Source organism: Dama dama, chromosome 30, assembly GCF_033118175.1.
Source record: "Dama dama isolate Ldn47 chromosome 30, ASM3311817v1, whole genome shotgun sequence".
In the NCBI taxonomy this organism is placed as follows: Eukaryota; Metazoa; Chordata; class Mammalia; order Artiodactyla; family Cervidae; genus Dama; species Dama dama.
The window spans coordinates 89,272,778-89,294,282 of NC_083710.1; the positions used below are offsets into that span (position 1 = coordinate 89,272,778).

The 21,505-nt window shown below is 65.3% G+C and overlaps 2 protein-coding genes across 18 annotated transcripts in view; one reads left to right on the forward strand and one right to left on the reverse strand.

Moving 5' to 3' along the window:
* Window positions 1-21,505, forward strand: part of MCF2L (MCF.2 cell line derived transforming sequence like) — a 93,794-nt gene that overhangs the window by 26,863 nt on the left and 45,426 nt on the right. For 3 of the 17 annotated variants that reach the window (XM_061133750.1, XM_061133756.1, XM_061133757.1), the window contains exon 1: window positions 9,619-9,762. The exons of 8 other annotated variants lie outside the window; for them this stretch is intronic. In XM_061133750.1, the coding sequence (XP_060989733.1) occupies window positions 9,726-9,762 (37 nt within the window). In that variant the 5' untranslated portion in view covers window positions 9,619-9,725. Of the gene's footprint in view, window positions 1-9,618; window positions 9,763-11,418; window positions 11,719-20,134; window positions 20,223-20,816; window positions 20,839-21,505 lie in introns of those variants that run through there. 6 more of the 17 variants (XM_061133760.1, XM_061133764.1, XM_061133766.1 and 3 more) reach the window with 4 other exon arrangements.
* On the reverse strand, window positions 18,252-20,063 carry LOC133049679 (uncharacterized). Its single transcript, XM_061133826.1, has 4 exons — window positions 20,021-20,063; window positions 19,545-19,625; window positions 18,838-19,261; window positions 18,252-18,733 (listed from the first exon to the last, which is right to left on the reverse strand). The coding sequence occupies exons 1-4, from the start codon at window positions 20,061-20,063 to the stop codon at window positions 18,496-18,498; spliced, it is 786 nt and encodes a 261-aa protein (XP_060989809.1). The 3' UTR covers window positions 18,252-18,495.

Consider the following 21,505-nt stretch of genomic DNA (forward strand, 5'->3'; position numbering starts at 1 on the left):
GGCTGCTTTCCCAGCGTTGCCATTGTGTTGGTTTTCTCCCTAGATTCGCAGTAAGTGGTGACAGAGTGAGGAACGCTAGACAGAGAAAGGCTAGTGGATGGAGCCCACTAAGCCTCTCCCTGACACAGAAGGGTGGTTCAGACCAGAGCGTCTGAACCTTCCGGAGGGAGTCATCCCGGCTCCCGGCGTCCCTGGAGCCTCTGATCCGGGCAGTCGGGGGCCTGAGCTCTGCGGTTTTAAGGTCTCAGGTGATGCCTCTGGTGCTGGTCCAGGAGCCTGGCTTGGAGAACCATTTAGCAGAAGGGTCCCTAAACCTGGTGTCCCCTCTCCAGGGGTTGGCCGTGAGCAGTCAGTACTGGCCCCTGACATGCATGGATGCAAGCTTCATGCATGGAGCTCGCACTGGCCGCCTACTTTACATGTGGTAACATACATGCTTCAGCGTCCAGATGGATGGATGGAGGCATGGATGGATGAAAAGACAGTCGCTCAGTCATGTCTGGCTCTTGTGACCCCATGGAATATAGGCTCCTCTGTCCATGGGATTTCTCAGGCAGGAATCCTGGAATGGGTTGCCATTTCCTTCTCCGGGTAAAAATACAAGCTCTGTCACATTTAAAGTGTTCGTGGCCCCAGTGAGGACTCGCAGCTCCTGGCTCTTTGCATGTTGAAGGGACAAGTACTGGGCGTGAGTGACGAGGCTGCCTCACCCCCAGCTCGAGTGCAGCAGGGATGCTGGCCCGCTGGTCTGGCACCGTCGGTGGTCCCATCTCCTACACCAACTTCACCAAGAAACTAATTCCAGCTGCCGTCCCAGCTGCTCAGCCGGCCTCTTGGGCCGGGATGCCATCCCGGGACCTTTGTCCAGCAGCATCTGGGTTCGTGGTAGTCACGCGTCCGCCGCGTTCCTTTTAAGGACCCGGGTGTCCCACGGCTGTGTCCTCCGGAAGCTGTATTCAGGCTTCCAGTTGCAGGCTGCTCAGCGGCCGAGCTGGTGTTTGATGTTCCCATCCTGCCCGAATCCCAGGGTCTTCTCATCCCGTCACCAAGACCACAGTTGCCTGAGCTTATGAAAAGTTCAGCTGAAGCAAAGTCATCCAGGTGATTGGTTTAAAGGCAGGAGGGCAGGTGAGAGGGTGGGCATCCTCCCCCCCACAGGAGGGGAGCCTCGGTCTCCCCATCTGTGAAGTGGATCACGAGAGCGCCTGCCTCCAGGGTTGATGTCACAGAAGCTCATGCGGGCGGGCACCTGGCTCACTGTCCCTGCCGCCGTTACACGCTATTAACTGTTGTTCGACTAACCTCCCAGGGATGCGAGGCAGGGGTTCTCCCAGCAAGTGAGAAGTGGGGGATGGGACTCGGAGCCAGGACCACACCCGTGATCCAGGCAGGGGGGCCGGTGCGTGGAGGGCGCCCAGCGCACGTCTGGGCCCCACGCCCGGGGAGGGAGCCTGCGGCCTGGAGCCCTTGCTCAGCTCAGATCCACAGATGCACACATGTGCGAGGAAGTCCAGCTGTGGGTAGGAGACTCCAGGAAAGCATAAAGCTGGAAAAAGAGCCAATCGTTCTTTCTCTGCTTCGGAGAGTAGATGCCTTTCTGTGTCTCTAAATGGAGTCAGCGAACGTTCCGGGCTTCTGCTTCCTTCAGTCATTAACTGTGTGACAGAAGCAAGTCCAATCCCCAAAGCAGGGCCAGTTCCCCATCCTCGTCCTGCGTGGCCGTGGCACTCTTTCCCCAAAGGGGAGAACTGATACTAACATGTCACCAAATGATGACTTTCGGGGAAAGATACTAGGTGTGGTGAACTGGGGCCCTTCATGTGACCTTACTTTTGTGAGAATGCTTTGTCTTTAAAAACAGAATTGTTTATTTAGAATTCTTGATTCCTGAATCCTTAAGGGGAACATGTCCTTTGATATTTGAAAAATGAAGGTCGCTCAGTCGTGTCCGACTCTTTGCAACCCCATGGCCTATATAATCCATGGAATTCTCCAGGAGAGAATGCTGGGGTGGGTAGTTGTTCCCTTCTCCAGGGGATCTTCCCAACCCAGGGATACAACCCAGGTCTCCCACATTCCAGACAGATTCTTTACCAGCTGAGCCGCCAGGGAAGCCCAAGAATACTGGAGTGGGTAGCCTATCCCTTCTCCAGCGGATCTTTCTGACCCAGGAATTGAACCAGGGTCTCCTTCATTGCAGGCAGATTCGTTCCCAATTGAGCTATCAGGGAAGCCCTGGTATTTAAATGATAACAAAACACAGAAGGCTGTTGAATGAGCAGAGATGGTGGGGCTCCACGGCTTTTCGGTCTTATAACTGTCCACCTCAGTTCTGAGAGGACTAGATTTCTTGCTGTCTTCTCGTCTGAAACCCTCCCTTACTGTTGACAGGGTCACGTGTTCCTATGGACCCTTTCATTCAGTCACTCCTGGACGCTTAGGGAGCAGAACCAAGGCCAGGCCAGCACCTTGTGGAGTGGACGGCAAGGTTCTGTCTGGATCCGAAGCTTCACCGGGCGCGGTCCTTGGATGTGACCGTCACTCACCATGATCAGTGTCAGAACCAAGTGGTTCACGGGCAGCCTGCTTGCTCCCAAGGAAACAAACAAAAACCTTTACGTAAAATTTGACCCAGCCACGTCCCAACCTGTGTCTTTGAAAGATTTTTGCAAACATAGCTTAGGGAGGATCTGAATCACCTTGTCATCGTTGTCAGTGTTTTAAGACCCAGGCGGCACTGGTAGTATAGGACCCACCTGCCAACGCAGGAGGTGCCAGAGACGCAGATCCAATCCCCGGGTCAAGAAGCTGCCCCGGAGGAGGGCGTGGCACCCTGCTCCAGTGCTCTTGCCTGGAGAATCCCATGGACAGAGGAGCCTGGTGGGCTGCAGTCCCGGGGGTTGCAAAGAGTGGGACACGACTGAGCACGCACACACACACTCATGTGACCTGGGCTGCTGCTAAGTCGCTTCAGTCGTGTCCGACTCTGTGCGACCCCACAGACGGCAGCCCACCAGGCTCCCCCGTCCCTGGGAATCTCCAGGCAAGAATACTGGAGTGGGTTGCCATTTCCTTCTCCAATGCATGAAAGTGAAAACTGAAAGTGAAGTCGCTCAGTCGTGTCAGACTCTTAGCAACCCCATAGACTACAGCCTACCAGGCTCCTCCGTCCATGGGATTCTCCAGGCAAGAGCACTGGAGTGGGGTGCCATCACCTTCTCTGATGACCCGGGCATCATCTCCAGATGGCGTCGTGGTTGGTCAATTGGTTGTGCCATATCCTTTATTTAAAGAAAGTAAGCATATCATTTAAAAAGCTTGTTAAGAGTAACCAGTTCCAGACCCTACAGATCTGTTTCTCCACGAATGGCTTTATTCCGGGTTACAGAAGCCTCCGAGTGTTGGAGCCGTAGCGAGGTTACCCCCATCGTCCAGCCCCAGAGCTTCCTTTGTTCGAAGGAAGACGTGTCCCTGGAAGTGACAGGAAGCGTTGCCCCCCAAGACCCCTACTAGACGCGGAGCAGTTTAGGAGAGGCTGACTGCCCGGCGGCCTTGGGAGCCGCTGCCAGGTGGGACCCGGGCTGTGGCCGAGAGTGGAGCCAGGGACGAGCTGAGATGGGCGGGGAGGAGGGCTGTCGGGGTGGCCCCTGCGGACCTCGGTGCCTGCCGGGCGGCCAGGAGCGTGGGCCTCCCGCCCGTGCAGTGGGGGCGCCCGCTCGAGGGAAGGCCGGGGAGGGATGAGGCAGGAGAGGGTGCTTGCCCGTGCCCTGCAGGCCGGGGGCCGGGGCCCCTCAGGTCGCTTCCCCGTGTTCTGGCCTCCCGGGAACCCGCCGGCCCCACGGGGGAAGCCTACTATGTGCACGTGCCCGAGAAGACGAGAGGCAGGCGGTCTGCACCGCTCCCAGCGTGGTCCACAGGCTCAGATGGCACTGCTCCCAGCCCACTGCACCCTGGAAGGACTGACCCTTGAGTCCCCCAGCGTCTCACTTGGCATCAGGCCGGCACCGAGTGACCCTCCGCTCCCCTGGCGTGAGTAGCTTGCCTGTATTACTGCCAAAAGCCTTAGCTTGCTCCCACTGATTGATAGGCATTTCCTGGTAATTTGAGGCCACGTTGTATGACATACACCCCTGGGCCCAGCAGCGCCAGTCTGGTTCTCAAGCGGCCTTCAGCGTTCCCGGCCACTCACACGGGAGGGTGGCCAGCATCCTGCGTGAAGCCCTGGCTCCCGGGTGTCTCTGATGTTTCACTGGGTCTTGGGGAGGAAGTGCCCACCGGCTGCTGGGGAAGTCCTGCAGAATCTCAGAGGCTCGGGATTCGAGGCTATGAGCGTGCAGGACAGAAACCCGCTGGTTGTGACCGAGGTCCCACGCAGAGCTGACTTTGGGGAAGAGTTTGGTTACCAGCACCTTTAAAACACAGTCAGGTATTTAGGAGACAGTGAGTTAACCCCAGCGGCTTGGCAGGACGCCTGTGTCCCGTCACAAACTGTCTGTGGTGGGTGCGCGTCCTGACTCACCGGCCCGACCCCCAGAGTTCAGGGTTCTTTGGGGCAACGGCACACACACGGGGAGGGACACGGCTCAGGGTCATGCTCACCGTGGGTCCCAGAGCCCGTGGGGGCTGCTCCCGTGGGCTGCGGGGACCATTTCCACACAGCTGCCCCAAGGCCCTGCACCCTGGTCTCGGGGTGGCCTGCATCCCAGACTTGCCACATCAAATGCACCATCTGTTTCCTCGGATCGTGAGCCGGGCCAGCCTCTCGGGAAGCCAGTGAAAAGATGCAAGCGTGGATGGCGTCTGCTCCAGCTCGGGGTCGGTCATGTTGGGAATGCCCATGCGAGGAGGTGAACCAAGGCCCCAGGAAGGGAGGCCCAGCTGCTCCTGGGGTGCCTGGTGCAGCTTGCGCCCCGGGACAGTTCAGGGCTACCCCAAGGCTTCGTCGAGGGGCAGGCTCGGAGCCACTCTGTGGAAAGTGTTGCCGGCCAAACAAAGCTGCGATCGGTTTCCTCTCTGCAAGCTGCAGTGCCGTGCGGCGGAACTGCCGGTTTATTTCCAGAGCCCGGCCGCGTCCCCTGAGGCCCTCCCGCTCCTGCTGTTTGGACTCGAGGCTTCCTGAGCTTGGAAGGGTTTTGACTCCGCGCCCCCGAGGCCCAGAGCTCCGCACACAAGCCCACCCCCGAGGAAGGAGGAAGGAAACGCCCAGGACTTCAAGTGGACAGCCTCGCCCGCCTCGGGAGCCCCTCTCGGATTGGCAGGCGTGTCCTCTGTGCTCCTCCACGGCCTGTCAGTGCCCGGCATTCTGGGGTCTGCAGCCTGGATGTGCGCGTCGCCCCGAGGTCTCCCAGGGCTGTGTGCCCGGCTCAGCGCGTCCCGGGGTCAGCCCGGCTCTCGAGCGTCCCCCGCGGAGCCCTGCAGGACAGCCCTCGGGGGATCCGGGGCTGAAGACCGGGAGCCACCGCCGCCTCCTCCTCGGTGGGGAGACTTCGGGACCATGGCCGAGAGGGGAGCGTCCCGCGGAGCCCGGGGGGCCCCCCGGCGCTGGCTCCGCCTGCCGCCCCTGCTGCAGCGCTGGAGGCGTCGCTGGGCGGCCTCGAGGCACCGGCAGCCTGGTGAGGCGGGACGTGGTGGCCCTGTCCACGGGCATGGGGGGGCCCTTGGTGGGCGGCGACTCTCTGAATGTTTCTTTTACAAAACTCGTGTGCCACCCTAAGCCTGTTAGGAAGGGTAGGCTAGAGACACTGTGTCGGTGGCCTCGATTGAGGCTGGAGCGGTCTTCCTCTGTTTACTTTGCCCTCTGGTCCCAGGGCCACAGACTGCGGTCGGGAGCACCCTGGGGAGGACGCAGGAAGAAGGCTCAGCGGACGTGCATGGGGGTCTCGGGGCTCATGCTGGCTGCGGCAGGGGCAGGGCAGCCCTGGGCTGACTCCTCTGTCCTACCCCTTGGCTTGGAGCCCCCGCGTCCTCCAGGGTCCAGGAACCAGAGGGTGGTGCTGACCGCGGGGGCGCTCGGGGGGAGTCTGTGCCCAGATGCCCGCGTGTCTGCAGGGCATCGGAGTGAAGGTCAGAGCCGCCCCTCGGGCCGTGTCCTCTCCCACTCCGGCAGGGCCGTCCTCACCGGGCGCTGGCAGGGAGGGTCCGGGGAGGACGTCGGGAGCCCCGGGCAGGGCTGACCCCATGGACTCAGCCCCTCGCTGACGGCTCCTGGCCGTGGTTCTGCGCTTGGCTCCACCCGTGCCCATGACTTAGGGCCTTTCGCCAGGAGTCTACTGACTCCTGCGCTGACTCGGGGCTGGGGGCTGTCAGCGGGGCCTGTGTGTGCTGCCTGGCCCCAGGGCTATGCGTGTGCAGCAAGCCTCTCCCGTCTTCCTCCCAAGTCTGCTGTGCGCCGGGCACTCCACACGGTGGGGGGGTCCCGAGTCGCCTGACCGGACGGGCCCTGGCCTTGGGGATCTGCACCCTGGCTGCTGGGGGTGCCCAGGACCCCTCAGTCCTGGGAGGACTGAACTGCCCTGATGCTTGGAGGCCTTGTGCGGGGAGGGGAGGCTGGGGGCTGAGTCTGCCCCCGACTCCAGGAGCGGGGCAGGACAGGCAGACCTGGTGCTCCGGGGACCCTCGGGGCAGTGAGGCCCCGGGGCACCTCTTTCAGAAGTGGGGGCCCAGGGTCCCGTCTGTGCAGAGCAGGGCTGGCTGTGAGCTGCGGAGGTCTGCCCCGGAGGCGGGGGAGGGGGCGGGTATGTGGCCAGAGCAGCTGCTGGGTTCCTGGTTAACGGGAGATGCCTCTGCTCTGCCCTCTGCCCGCCGGCGCTCAGATCAGGGTGGACGAGGGGCAGTTAAGGGCTCTGACACACGGCCCCTGGCGGTGCGGTTCCATGCAGGCTCGCCTCCCGCACTGCCCACCCTTCCCACACTGCCCACCCCTCCCCCATTGCCCACTCCTCACCACTGCCCACCCCTCCCCCACTGTCCACCCCTCCCCCCACTGCCCACCCCTCACCACTGTCCACTCCTCCCCCCACTGTCCACCCCTCACCACTGTCCACCCCTCCCCCCACTGCCCACCCCTACCCCACTGCCCACCCCTCCCCCCACTGCCCACCCCTCACCACTGTCCACCCCTCCCCCCACTGCCCACCCCTACCCCACTGCCCACCCCTCCCCCCACTGCCCACCCCTCACCACTGTCCACCCCTCCCCCCACTGTCCACCCCTCCCCCACTGTCCACCCCTCCCCCACCGCCCACTCCTCACAACTGCCCACCCCTCCCCCACTGTCCACCCCTCCCCCACTGCCCACTCCTCACCACTGCCCACCCCTCACTGTCCACCCCTCCCCCACTGTCCACCTCTCCCCCCACTGCCCACCCCTCCCCCACTGCCCACCCCTCACTGCCCACCCCTCACCACTGCCCACCCCTCCCCCACTGTCCACCCCTCCCCCCACTGCCCACCCCTCCCCCACTGCCCACCCCTCACCACTGCCCACCCCTCACCACTGTCCACCCCTCACCACTGTCCACCCCTCCCCCCACTGACCACCCCTCACCACTGACCACCCCTCCCCCCACTGACCACCCCTCCCCCACTGCCCACCCCTCACCACTGTCCACCCCTCACCACTGCCCACCCCTCCCCCCCACTGACCACCCCTCACCACTGACCACCCCTCCCCCCACTGACCACCCCTCCCCCACTGCCCACCCCTCACCACTGTCCACCCCTCACCACTGCCCACCCCTCACCACTGTCCACCCCTCACCACTGTCCACCCCTCCCCCCACTGACCACCCCTCACCACTGACCACCCCTCCCCCCACTGACCACCCCTCCCCCACTGCCCACCCCTCACCACTGTCCACCCCTCACCACTGCCCACCCCTCCCCCCCACTGACCACCCCTCACCACTGACCACCCCTCCCCCCACTGACCACCCCTCCCCCACTGCCCACCCTCACCACTGCCCACCCCTCCCCCACTGCCCACCCCTCACTGCCCACCCCTCCCCCCACTGCCCACCCCTCACCACTGCCCACCCCCCTGTCCACCCCTCCCCCACTGTCCACCCGTCCCCCCACTGCCCACCCCTCACCACTGCCCACCCCCCACTGTCCACCCCTCCCCCACTGTCCACCCCTCCCCCCACTGCCCACCCCTCACCACTGTCCACCCCTCACCACTTCCCACCCCTTCCCCCACTGTCCACCCCTCCCCCACTGCCCACCCCTCACCACTGTCCACCCCTCACCACTTCCCACCCCTTCCCCCACTGTCCACCCCTCCCCCACTGTCCACCCCTCCCCCCACTGCCCACCCCTCACCACTGTCCACCCCTCACCACTTCCCACCCCTTCCCCCACTGTCCACCCCTCCCCCACTGCCCACCCCTCACCACTGCCCACCCCCCACTGTCCACCCCTCCCCCACTGTCCACCCCTTCCCCCACTGCCCACCCCTCCCCCACTGCCCACCCCTCACCACTGCCCACCCCCCACTGTCCACCCCTCCCCCACTGTCCACCCCTCCCCCCACTGCCCACCCCTCACCACTGTCCACCCCTCACCACTTCCCACCCCTTCCCCCACTGCCCACCCCTCCCCCCACTGCCCACCCCTCCCCCACTGCGCACCCCTCACCACTGCCCACCCCTCCCCCACTGTCCACCCCTCACCACTTCCCACCCCTCCCCCCACTGTCCACCCCTCCCCCTCACTGCCCTCCCCTCCCTCACTGCCCACCCCTTTGTCACTCTCCACCCCCTCCCCACGCTGCTTAGCCTGACACCATGGGGAAAAGTGTCCTCGACCTGCAGGGACAGTGCCAAGCCCAGGTGCCCACAGCCTCCCTTTTCCTGCTCTGCCCACGGCTTTCCTCCCGCCTGTGAGCCTGCCCCGGCTCCCTCCTCACAGACCTGTCCACGCTTGTGTCTGGGTTGGGCTGTCCTCTGCGTCGGGTGGAAAGAAGCCCCTTCAGGTTGGTGGATGGTCCAAGTCAGCTTCCCGCGGCAAGTGAGGACTCAGGAGACAGTGGCTGCGAGGCGGGGTGTGCTTTGATCGCCAGAGTGGACATGAGCAGCTCGCGAAGAGGAAGTCAGGGACAGATTGCTGCGTCTGCTCTGCCCCTCCAAGGAGCTGCCACCTTTCAGAAGTAGGACACCATGGAGCGGTGGGAGGGGCATCCACTCTCGCCTCGGACATTTGGGACTGAGTCCCAACAAGCAGGGAAATCCAGGTTGTCAGGGACTGTTTTACACAGAACCAGAACTGACTTTAAAAAGCAATGAACACATCTGGGGTTTCCCAGGTGGCACAGTGGTAAAGAATCCGCCTGCCAGTGCAGGAGATGCAAGGGACATGGGTTCCATCCCTGGGTCAGGAAGATCCCCTGGAGAAGGGCATGGCAATCCACTGCAGTGTTCTCGCCTGGAGAATCCCTTGGATAGAGGAGCCTGGTGGGCTACAGTCCATGGGGTCACACAGAGTTGGACACGACTGGCCATACACACACACTTGTGAGGCACGTGCGTGAGCTGAGTGAGCCCGGAATTTCCCTTATGAGCTTCCCAGCAGCTGATGCAAAAAGGGGAAATGTTTGGACGCCAGGTCACATGCACAAAAAAATAAAAGATTCTCCCAGAAGGAATTCTAGAGGAACGCAGTTGACCGGCAGGTGCACTGAAACCCTCAAGGGGGTGTCTCTGGAATGTTTCCTTTCTTTTGGAAAATCGATGCACCTGAAGTTGTTGAATATGCCACTGACTGTGGGTAAGGCCCTTTCAGATGCGGCCAAGGTTCTGGCGTTTGCCTGGGCCCTCCGCCTGTTTGGGGGAACCCTGTTATGCGGGGTCTGGGCTCGGGGTCATCGTGCTCTGGGCACCGGGTCAGGGCCGGGGCTGCCGTGCCGTGGGTCTGGGAGGCGGGGGCTGGAAGTGGGCCGTGAGGGTGGCCCGGAGCCCGGGTTTTTTCAGGGTGGCCGCAGGCGTGGACGTGTTTCAGAATGCATTTAGCACGTGGGTCTCGCCCACAGCGGGTTTGACATTTGTGAACGTTGTTTTCATCCAGAAGTGGCAGACGCCACGGGATGGTCGTCCTGTTTGGCTCTTGGAGAACAGGCTGGGAGCTGGTGGGAGCTCCCAAGACAGACAGGACATGTTGTGTTAATCAAAGAGCTTTTTCAGAGGACATCCTCACCTGGGGGCTCTCCCTACGGGCTGTACTCACACCTGTGGGTGAGGAGACTTCACAGTCGGGGGAAATCTGGTGATCATTAGTGTTTCTGTTATTTTGAATTTCAAGCAACTCGGTTGATGTCCCTGCTCAGGTCTCTGCGCTAAACTCCCTGATTTCCCCAGAATCGAGGAGGACGTGGCGGGGGGTCAGGTGTGTGTGTGTGTGGGGTCAGGTGTGTGTGTGTGTGGGGTCAGGTGTGTGTGTGGGGTCAGGTGTGTGGGTCTCTGTGGGGTCAGGTGTGTGTGTCTGTGTGGGGTCAGGTGTGTGTGTGTGGTCAGGTGTGTGTGTGTGTGGGGTCAGGTGTGTGTGGGGTCAGGTGTGTGTGTGTGTATGTGGGGTCAGGTGTGGGTGTGTGTGGGGTCAGGTGTGTGTGTGGGGTCAGGTGTGTGTGTGTGGGGTCAGGTGTGGGTCTGTGTGGGGTCAGGTGTGGGGGTGTGTGTGTGTGGGGGGGTCAGGTGTGTGTGGGGTCAGGTGTGTGTGGGGGGGGGTCAGGTGTGTGTGTCTGTGTGGGGTCAGGTGTGTGTGTGTTTGGGGTCAGGTGTGTGTGTGGGGTCAGGTGTGTGTGTGTGGGATCAGGTGTGTGTGTGTGTGGGGTCAGGTGTGTGTGTCTGTGTGGGGTCAGGTGTGTGTGTGTTTGGGGTCAGGTGTGTGTGTGGGGTCAGGTGTGTGTATGTCTGGGGTCAGGTGTGTGTGTGGGGTCAGATGTGTGGGTCTGTGTAGGAGGTCAGGTGTCTGGGTTTGTTTTGGGTGCATCTGGTGTCTGGGTCTGTGTGGGGTCCCGGCCCCCCTAGGCTCCAAGGTCTGAGGGCTTGGCCTGGACTCCAGTGGGTCCCCGAGCCTCGCTGGGCGCCTGCCACTTGGGGTTATGGGCCCTGCCCCCCGGTCCCTGGACCGCAGGTGAGGAGCCGTCCCCCGGCCCCCGTGCGGGGCAGGGCAGGGCCACAGAGACCGCCCTGTGCGGCGGGGCAGGCGTCCTCGGGCATCTGAGGGGTCTCCGGGGGGGCGGCCCCTTCGCCCACACGGGGCCAGAGGTGCTGGCCTTGGCTGACGTCTGGCGGGTCGAGGGGCCTTGGATGCACCTCCTTGGACAGGCACGCCCCCCACTCGCCCTGGGTGTTGTCAGCCGGGCCGGGCCAGCGTCCTCTGATTGGTGCGGCTGTGCTGACCTCAAGGCACCGGCTGAAGCACGGAGCTGGCCCGGGCCTTGCCCCGCGGCCAGGTGGGGCTGCCCGGCCCGGCCTGTGTGTGAGTCCTTGGGCGGGGTGAGGAGGCTGGCCGCCGCTGGATCACGCCGCGGTTCCAGGGTGATGTGAAAGTGAAAAGCCAGCTGGCCCCTGGCAGGCGCTTGGGAGCAAAGTCCAGCGGGAGGAGGCGGACGCAGCGGGCCCTCGGCCATGGGGGACGGTGCGGCCGCCCGGATCTCCGTGGCGGAGATGAAGAGCTACTACCTCTACTGTGAGTGGTGCTCCTGGCTGCTCTCCGTGGCCGAAGGTGAGTGCAGGCGGCGTGCTGGGCCCCGGGCCCAGCTATGCAGAGTGGGCCTCGTGACGGGGGAGGGCGTCTGGAACAGCTCGGGGACGGGGCTGTGGGTACGCGAGCCCTTCACCCACTTGTCCCCAGATGACCCTCCCTTTGGGCAGAAGCCCAAGCCTCGCTGGTCTGAGCCCCGCCGTCAGAGCGGACGGACCCCCTCGAGGGCGCCCGGGGGGGAGGTCCACACGCAGAGCAGAGTGGAGCCGTCAGCCCCGTGGTGCCTTCGAGCCCGTGACAGCGGCAGCCTCGCGCCTCAGTGTGGTTCAGTCTTGGAGCTGCCCCGTGGCCACTCTCCAGGGGCTGGCAGTCGCCCCGGGCCCGGCGCTGACTGGGCCCAGCTGCGGGAGGCTGTGAGGGTCGCGGCTCCTCTGTGAGGGACGCTCGGGGGCCGCCGTGACCCGGGCCTGGTCCGCAGAGAGTACACAGGCCGGCACTCCCGCGGCGTCGCGGGGCAGCCCCGAGCTCCGCGTGTGTGAAGCGTGGCACCCCTGCCTCGCGGGAACCGCGCCCATTTTACAGGTGGGCAGCTCCAGGTGCTGGTGGTTGGAAGCAGCCTCGCTTGTCCCGCGCGGTCCTCAGGGATTTAGCCGGGATCAGCTTCTCGGGTCAACAGGCCCCCTGGGTTCTGAGCTCAAGACGCCTGAGGCCCCAGCGCTGAGAAGCCTTGTCCCAACGCTCAGGTCCAGTCTCCAAGTGACCCGACCTCAGTGGGTCACTCTTCCTGGACGCCCCTCTGGGTGCCAGCCCCCCGCCCTCAGCCCGGGGACGGCAGGGACTGCCCGTGTGGGGGGCCTGGGTCACGGCCTCTGCCCGGATCTCACGCGGGTGCGATGCAGTCCCCACCCGCCCCTTCCAGCACTTCCTGGAGACACGCTGGTCGTGTTGGTGCTGAAGGGTGGACACTGCAGCCCTGAGCGGGTGGGCACTGCCCACGCCCCCCGAGCCTGCCAGGCACGAGGTTAATCTGGGCCGTGCAGTTTCTGTTTTGATTCTCTGGCTCCTTCCTCTTTTGTTTAACGTCCAGCTTCCCCTCCTGGCCCCCTCGGAACCGCTGTTCCCGTGACAGTGGCATCGATGGAGCGGGTGTTCTTCTCACGTTTGGCTAAAAATACCCGACTGGTGGTTAAAACTGAGTCAGAGCAGCCATGGGGAAGTGAGACCCGACCTCCTGGGGCCACAGGCCCCGGGTCTCAGAGGTCAGCCTCGGCCCCGAAGAGCAGGTGGCCTGGAGCTGGTGGGGGGCGGGGCTGGGGCCACGTCCCCACCAGCTGCAGGCGTCGCTCAGAGAGCGCAGGCGCGTCCGGGCTGGCCTGGCGGGGGAGCGACCGCTGTCAGGGGGGACCCGCCGGCCCCAGCCCGCCGAGGGCTGTGGGAGGCTGCCGCTGTGAACAGCCTGTGTCTGGGGATGCTGCAGGGAGTGACGTGGCGGGACGCTTCCCCAGGAGGCGCTGCCGTGTTTGGTGCGATCCCGAGGGACGTGGGGGCGCCTGGCCACACGTGGCTGCTTGCCGTGGACGTGGCTGCCTCTGGCTAGACACGGGCTGCTTCTGTGCTTCACAAAACACTTCTGTGTTTGCAGGTGGACAGTGTTATATGGGAGCAGAAAAGGTTAAGAACCTGCAGATTTGCGGTTTAAAATCCTGCGTCCCAACACACAGAAAGGCCGAAAGTAAAGCGGTGGTGAGACTGCCTGCTCACGCGCGTCTCCGCCCGGGGCCCCAGGAGGGAAGAGGGTCCGCGGCCCTGGCCCAGCATGGGCGTCTCTGCAGTTCAGGGGCAGGCAGGGGCCCCTCCGCATCCTGCCCGCCGGCCCAGGGGCACCCAAGCTGGGGGGACGGAGCAGGTCCCCCCAGGGGCTGGTGGGGGCATGCAGGACCAGTGGGTCTGGGCGGCAGAAGGTGGGGATCGCCCTCGGGCCCAGGGTAGACCGGGAAGACCCCTGGCCCCAGGTGCCCCTGGCCCGGCCCCCAAGCAGCGTCCAGCACGTCCCCTCCATCCTCTTTCGAATCCAGACCCCGTCTCCTCCCGCTGAGACGTCACATCCAGGACCTCGCCCCCTCCTCCCCCCCGAGAAGAATCAGGCGTTCCTTCTAAGCCCAGAGCAGTTTGGCCCAAGCCGCTAAGTGATTTTTAGTTACAGCCGTAGTTACATTTTTAGCACAAAGGTGAGAGGTGTTCCCAGGGGGCTTCCCTGGTGGTCCAGGGGTTAAGAGTCTGTACTTGCACTGCAGGGGCCGGGGATCGACCCCTGGTCGAGCCACTAAGATCCTGCCTGCCTCACACGCAGCCAGAAAGTAAAATAAAAACAGTGGCTGCAGCCGCCCGCCTGGACCGAGCCCACCCTCTCCTGCAGCGGGGAGCTGGGAGCCGTGGACTGCCCGAGACCCGTGATGTGACGGGGAACAGCTTTAAGCGAGTCGAGCGCAGGCCGCCCTCCCGGGGTCTTCTCCTCACGGGTCGTCTCCTCCCCCGTGCGGGTCTGAGGGGCCCTGGGCGCCCTCCCCAGGTGTCGCCCCCCGCCCTGGTTCTCCGGAGCGCCCTGCCTGGGGGCCCGGGTGTGCGTGTCCCCACAGCTCAGCGCCTCCCACCGCGCCTCTGAGCCGCCGCCCCCTCGAAACTGCGCCGGCCTGGCAGGCACACCCAGCTGGCTCAGTGTCCCCCCCACCGCCCCCCGCATCCCTTCCTCCAGGCCCGTGCCCGGGGTCCCGCTGTGCTTTAAGGGAACAAGCCAGCTCGGTGGTCGCCTTTGGGTCCAGAATTCCCGGCCTCTGCGGGGCAGTCACCTCTGCACCACCCCGGATCCCACAACAAAAGCCCCTTTGTGCTTCCAGGTGTGTGTGTGTGTCGGGAGCCTTTCCTCTGGGCTCCGGCGGCCCTCTGAGTCCCCACGCCTGCAGTCAGGGGTGTCTGGGGCCCGCGGGCATCCTCGCTCGCAGTGTGTGGGGGACCCCGGGCCCAGCCGTGTGTGTTGTGCCCTGCGTCTGCCTCTGCACCTCCCGGAATCATCACGCGTGAGATGCCAGGATGTTGATCTTCGGGGAGGCGGCCCTCCCCACGCTCTGTCCAGGTCGCAGCTTGTGCGGAACAAGCAGAGCGTTGTTCCCGAGCCGCGAGGGTGGGAGCAGGATAAACACTGTCCCGCCCCGCCCGCCCGAGAGCCCGCGATGCTATCTGCGCTCCCGTGTCTGTTTTTCCAATCTGCCGGGAGAGGCTTCCTGCTTAGCTTGGGGAGGCGGGCGGGGGCGCCCGGCCATGCCCACAGCCCAGCGGGCAGCACATCTGCAGCCCACGGGAGGGCGAGCTGCCTCCTGCCGCCTCCCATCCGAGCAGCCAGGCGCCCCCAGCCTCACCTCTGTCCGTCTTTCCGTCCCCACCACGTGAGGCTGTGGGGCGCCCTCCGTGTAACTCCACGCACGCGAGAAACACAGGCCAGGGCGGAAGTGAGGGCCGAGCAGTTCCCACGGCCATATCTGGTCCCTCGGTGGGCGAGCCTGACCGTCCCGGCTGCGGTCGGGAGGGGAGGACATCCTTGCGGAAGATGCCGGGATGCGGAACTGAGCCGTCTTCAGAGGACGGGGCGGCATGGCTCCGGGGCTGGCGGGGTCCGGGCCCCGGGGGCACCGTGTCTGGATGTGTGCTGGACAGGCGGGTGACCGGACACTGGATTCAGGCTGTAGTCAGAAGGAAGGGGCGCCAGAGACGGGGAGAAGCGCCTTCCCTGGGGCCGTGGGGGCTCGTCCTGGCTGGCTCTGAGCGCGGCGCGGCACAGATGCCGTGGGGGTGTGCTTCGCTCACACTTCACGGGCCCCTGCCTCCGCTGCCCACGAGGCGGTCAGGCCTCCCACGCCCTCGCACTTGACCCCGCAGGCCGAGGTCGGACATGCCAGCCCGCATCCCCTCCAGCTGTGATCCCTGCAGCGCAGGAGGCGGGTGTCTGGGGTGCACATGCTCATCGCTATCTAGGGGGTCTGGTCTGGTGTTTCTAGCTGCAGGAGAAGCAGGCAGGGGAGGCCTGGGGCGCAGAGAGGTGGCCCCAAAACAGCAGCGAGCCTGCTCCCTTCCCCGAAAGGGCCCTGGGTCCTGGATTGCGGCCCCGTGGCGGCCGTCTGCGACTCTGCCACGGACCACATGCCCGTCATCTCGGGCTCCCCGTGGACTCGAGACCCGGGCGCTAAGCCGCGTTGGGTGGAGGGTGAGGGAGGGTCTGCCCTTCTGAGAATCTCTGACAGCGCTGAGGGCCTGCCGGGCATCTGTGCAGGGTGGGTGGGCGGCAGCCTGTGGTCCAGGTTCCAGACAAAACCAAAGTCATTGGAAAGGAACTAGGGGGGAAGGACCACATGGAGCCGGGGCCGGGCTGGACCCCGACAGACCGCGAGCCAGGACAAGGGAGGGGCGGTGGGGTGTCCCCCGAGAGCGCTGGCCTCGACCCGGGGTGTTGGCCCAGGCTCCTGACTGCGTGCGCGGACCGCGGCACCCGTGTGAGCTGAGAGCTTGCCTGGGACCCCGTGCTGCTGACGCCCCGCCTGCCTCGGGTCCCCCGAGCCGTGGTGGCATGTGGCCCAGAAGGGGGCCCAGCACACCCGGCCCAGGGTCTCACTGCCGAGTTCCCGGCGGGAGCTCAAGGGGAAGCCTGGGGGCGGCGGGGATGTGATGGCCAGCGGGGAGGACCATCGCTCGGGCTGGCCCCTCAGGGCCTGCCATCACGCCAGGAAGCCTGCTTCTGCGGCCGTGGGTGAGCTTGGGGCTGGGAGCACGCATTCGGCTCTGAGCGGAGCGGACGGGGCAGAGCTGGGGACCTTCCCCTAATGGGGAGGACCCGGGCTTGAGGACCACAAAGCCTCAGAGGGACGGGGAGGACGCAGGAGGGGGACTCTGGGGAAAGGAGGGAACATGGAGGGGAGGGGCCTGCCGGGCTGGGCGAGGATGAGGAGCCCCGCCTGGGAGGCTTTGCAGAGCGGGGACACCTGCCGCACAGGTCGCCATGACGATGCTCCAGGGCCAGGTGGCGAGGCCTCCGCAAACAGGAGGCTGTGAGTCAGCGACGGCCCCTCCCGCTCTGTCACCAGCGGGTGCGGCTGCAGGGGGTGGCGGCCTGAGGCCACTCAGGGCCCCACACCTTCCAGGGCCTGGATCCAGCTATAAAGTCACACCTCCGGACGTTCTCGCGGGGTCCCGCGAGGGCCGTCTCGCCCACGGGAGACTGTCCTTGGTTCATTCGTTTGTCTTGCGCCCCTGTACAGGGAGGGATTAACGCCGAGCGTCTGTGACTGTGTGCGGACCAGCAGGGCGGGAGGCGGGCTGCACCAGGGCGGCCTGAACACTGCTCGGAGCGTGGCTCGTCTACGCCGTGTGCGGAACACGCCTCGTGGCGCGGATGCTGTGTCCTCAGACAACACGTCCTGTTCACACTCAGGTCCCTGCCCGCGGTGCCTTCCAGCCAAGGGAGCTCCTGCAGGGCAGTCGGGGTGCTGGACGCCCTTCCGCTCGGGGACAGAGGTTCTGCACTGCCCCCCGCCCAGCCCCCCGGCCTGCAGTCGGCCTCCAGCTCCTCTCCCACCGTCTGGCCTTGTCCCCAGCTCTCTGCAGCCTCTCCTGCCGCTGGTTCTTGCCTTTCTTGTGCTGGTGGCCTGCTGGGCAGAGCCGGAAAAAACTGCCCTCTTTGTTGATCAGAAAGATGTGAGTGATTGAAAAATCACTAGCCGCCCCCCCACCTTGGAGAACCTTTGCACCTCAAACAAACTCTCCCCTGGCCCCCTGTGCCGGGTCCTGGGTGAGCTCGAGGGCCTGAAGCCGCGCATCGGGGTGTCTGGCTGCCACTCAGCTGTGCCCCAGTGTGGCGGGCATGTCACCCCCGGCCCAGGGCCCTCCTAGAGGATCTGCAGGGCGCTAGCTACTGAACGGTCCCCAGCGACCTCGGGAAGTGTGTGCGCCCTTTGGCCCCCAGCTGGCCTGCACGCCCTCCCACTCCGCGCTCAGCGCCCTCTCGAGCGCACAGCATCGGGCAGACATGAAAAGCAGGGACCGGACCCGTGGCCTTAGAACCATCGGCACGGTGGGAAGGAAAGCCTGGCAGGCTTCCGGGGGAGGTGGCAGCCCCCCTCAGTGGTGGGGGCTGTGGTCACGGGGGACAGGGGGCACGGGGGGCACCCAGGAGCTGATGCAGTGGTCTGAGGCCGAGGAGAGCCACGCGCGGGTTGCCTGTGGCCCAAGCGCCACCCTGGCGGGCTTTGGGGGCGCAGAGGGGGGCAGAGGGGGGCAAGGATACGAGGGGGGTGCGGAGGGGGCGAGGGTTGGGGGCAGCCTCTCCTCCCTCCTCTCCCGCCCAGGATCTCGTCCCGTTGTGTGGGTTCTGTGCGTTCGTGCTGGGCACTCACGCTGGGGCACAGCTGAGCCTGGGGAGTGGAGCTCGGCCCTGGGGGGCGTCCTGGGAGCGTCCTGGGGCAGGGGCAGATGGCCCAAGGCTCGCATCACAGGGACCAGAGCTCCATGGACGTAGGGGGAGGGCTGAGGTGTGCGGACCTGCGGGCGTGCCCATGGCCCTCAGCTCCGTGGGTCCTCGGGCCGGAGAGACCAGGAGGGATCTGTCCTCACGGCTCCCCGACCGCAGCCGCTTCTGGGGAAGCCCCCGCCCCCGGCCTCCTCTGGGGACCCCGGAGTCTGGCTGCTCCTGCTGGACCCCACGCCTTGCCAGCCGCTTCTGCACGTTTGATGAAGGGAGGAACCGATCACGTGTCTTTAGAGGGGAAACCTCCAAACCGCTAGCTCCTCTTTAAACTCCATGCTGGAGTTCCGAAGGGCTCCGGTTGTAAAGGCGGGCACGTGCTTGTTCGGTGCAGACCGCAGTGCGGTGCCTTCTGGGTGGTTCTGCAGGACCTCAGGGCGGGCACTGGGAGTCCGTCCACCAGTCTCCCCAGGCGGCCGGCCTCGGACCTCAGACAGCAGGCCGAGTGTGCGTCTCACATTCGAGCACAGCCTGGAGGGAAACAAGAAAGGCAGATACTGTGTTGTGGGCTGGAGAAGGGCACCCACAGTGGAACCCAGGGGCCCAACGGCTGGGCGAGCAACGCGGTGACCCACCTGAGATGGTGACCGGAGGTCAGGCCTTCCCCTAGACTTACTCGGTCAGGCCCCAGTTGCTGTGGAGTCGGGAAGAAAGGGCCACAGGAGCAGGCGAAAGGGATGGAGCCCCAGCAGCGTGACCTCACCGAAGCACATCGGGGCTCTGAACGGCCACTCCCAGGCTCTTGGTCACCCACTCCACAGGTGGCCTCCACTGTGCCGGATGCCCGAGCTGTCCCTCGGGCCGGAGCGGACTGCACTTGGGCCGTCGTGGTCTCTGCATCTCCGAGGGGTTGAATCGTGGCCCTGGAGGCTGTGCTGAGACTAGAACCGCCCACGGTGTGAGCCAGGCCGTGCGTGAGGGTCAGAGTCGCCCCTGCTCCGTGGGAAGGTCCCCGGCCCCGGTGCCCCGGGAGCGGTGTGAGAGCGCAAGGGAGGGGGCCTGTCCAGTGTCAGCGGGAGGCCGCAAGAGGGAGGCCACGGGGAGCCATGAGGAGGGGGACACGGGGCCCGTCCAGCGAAGACCAGGTCAGATCCCAGCCATGTGATGGACAGGGGGGCATGGACGGGGCGCCTGGCGTGCAGTGACCGCTGCCCCACGTGGTGTGAGTGGCTGGACTCCAGGGCCTCCCCTTATGGTCGAGGCCCTGGGGCCCAGACTGGGGGCGGGCGCGGTCAGCTGTGTGCCCGGGATGGGGAGGATGAGCCGCGATGCCCAACGATACGCGGCCACATCCCGTTCCGGCCAGGCCCAAGCACCGTCCTCTCCAGGCCCTGCAGGCTGGGCTCAGCCCCCGGGGTCCCTCCTGCTGGAGACCCGGTCCTCAGAGGGAGCCCCGGGCCTCTGGGAGCACCACTCACCTGCAGAACCCGAGCTGCACTTTAACGAGCTCCCCCGGGCCCCCCTCCCTGGGGAGGCCCGGCGGGGGCGGGGGTGTGCCTCATTCTAGGTCTGCTTCCTGAGGACCTGAGGGGTTGCCCCGGGAGGTCTTGGTGGTCCCAGCCCCCAGGCCCCCCGCCGCCCGCCGCCCGCTTGCCTGCCCGCCTGCCTGCAGGCTTAGGAGCTGCTGAGCCCGGGGCCCCCACAGGGAGGGCTGGGACGTGCGGCAGGGAGGGAGCCGGCCCCCGGGGAGCCCCAGCACCACCCCGCCAAGCGCAGTTTACCGGCCGCGAGCAGAACAGGCAGGCGGCCCGCGGCCACCGGGCAGAGCGGGGTCCTCGTCCCGCGGGTGGGCGGCCGGCATGGAGCCCAGCCGCCTCCCTCTGTGCGGCCGGCGCGGGCGTGCCGGGCAGCGGGCCGCTGCCTCCTGACGCAGCCGGCGGCAGCAGCATGACCCTGAGCCTCCTCTCCCTGCTGTCTCGGGACCTGTCCGCGCTCTGGCTGCTCCTGAAGACCCGCACAGGTGGGCTGGCTGCGGGTGTGCGTGAGGGCGGGGGCCCCGGGCCTGCACGCGGGACCTGCTCAGGAGCCCAGGCGGGCGGCGAGCTCGCAGGGGGCCTCCGGGGCGGGCGGGCCGGCCCCCTCCCGCCTGTCCCCGTCCTCTCCCTCGTCCTGAGCAGCGCCTGCCGGGCGCTGGGGCGCAGTCTCCGCTCAGCCTGGAAGCTCCTTTGTTCCGGGTCCCAGGGACGTTGTGGGGGGGGGGGTCTCCGTGCCCGCAGGGGCAGGACCAGCAGGGTCCGGCAGGGGGGCGTCGCAGGGGGCGGTCTGGGGCTGGCGCCCCTGTACCTGCCCGGCCTGGGGAGAGTCGCGCCCGTGGTGACCGAGAACAAAGAGGGGGCCGTGCCGACGCGCCCGGGTTTCCGGGCGCGTTTCAGGGATGGAAGGTGCTGCTTTGCAGGGCTTTGTTGTGAGCTCATCTTCCAGTGGGTATTTCTGCTGAGGACTCAGGAATAATTCGTTAAATAGGTCTTTTGTAAATTGTGTGAACCAGCCACACCCTCGCCTCTGGTGTCTGAAGTTTCCAGTTTCATAAAGAGGAGACTGCGCGTGTGAATTTACTGGTGGATGAGGTTCGGAGGGTGAGTGCTGGGGGGGGCCACGGCAGAAACCTCAGTCATCACGTTTACACCCGGATCACAGGGCTGGGGAGAGAGTGTGCGGCATCAGGATGACAAGGCTGGAATCTCGGAAGGAAGGCTTCTCGGGCTCGGCTTCGAGGTCTCCCCCAGGCGCAGCGAGCTCCCTGCCAGCTGCTGGGCCTTCCCTCACGCCCACATGGTTTCACTGCGGGGGACCCAAGGGCTGGAGGGCTTCGCCCCGTCTCTGGAAACAATCTGTTTTCCCACCAGAGAAAGTGTCCATCCCTTTTCTCAGAGTCGCGGGCACCTGTGCTGTGAGCCCCCCCTCGATGAGGTCCTTCCCTGCCGTGGACCCGATGCCGACTTCCACTCACGCCTGCTGTTTGCAGACAGGTCACCCGCGTCCCCTCCCCTGTCTGTCTGTGCTGGTCCCTCTGTCTCTCCGTGTCTTTCTCACCTGTCTCTGTCTTTCCGTCTCTGGTGTGTGCTGGCCCAGGGGCTCGGGCTGGTGGGCGTGTGTTTGAATTGCGGCCTCCACTCATCGGGCAGATCCCAGAGGCCCGGGCGCCTGGAGAAAGATGGAACGCATCTGCGAGGACCTAGCCTCAGGCCTGGGGTGGAGGCTAGGCAGGGGCAGTGAGGGCCCAGGAGAGGGGCCTGGCCCGGC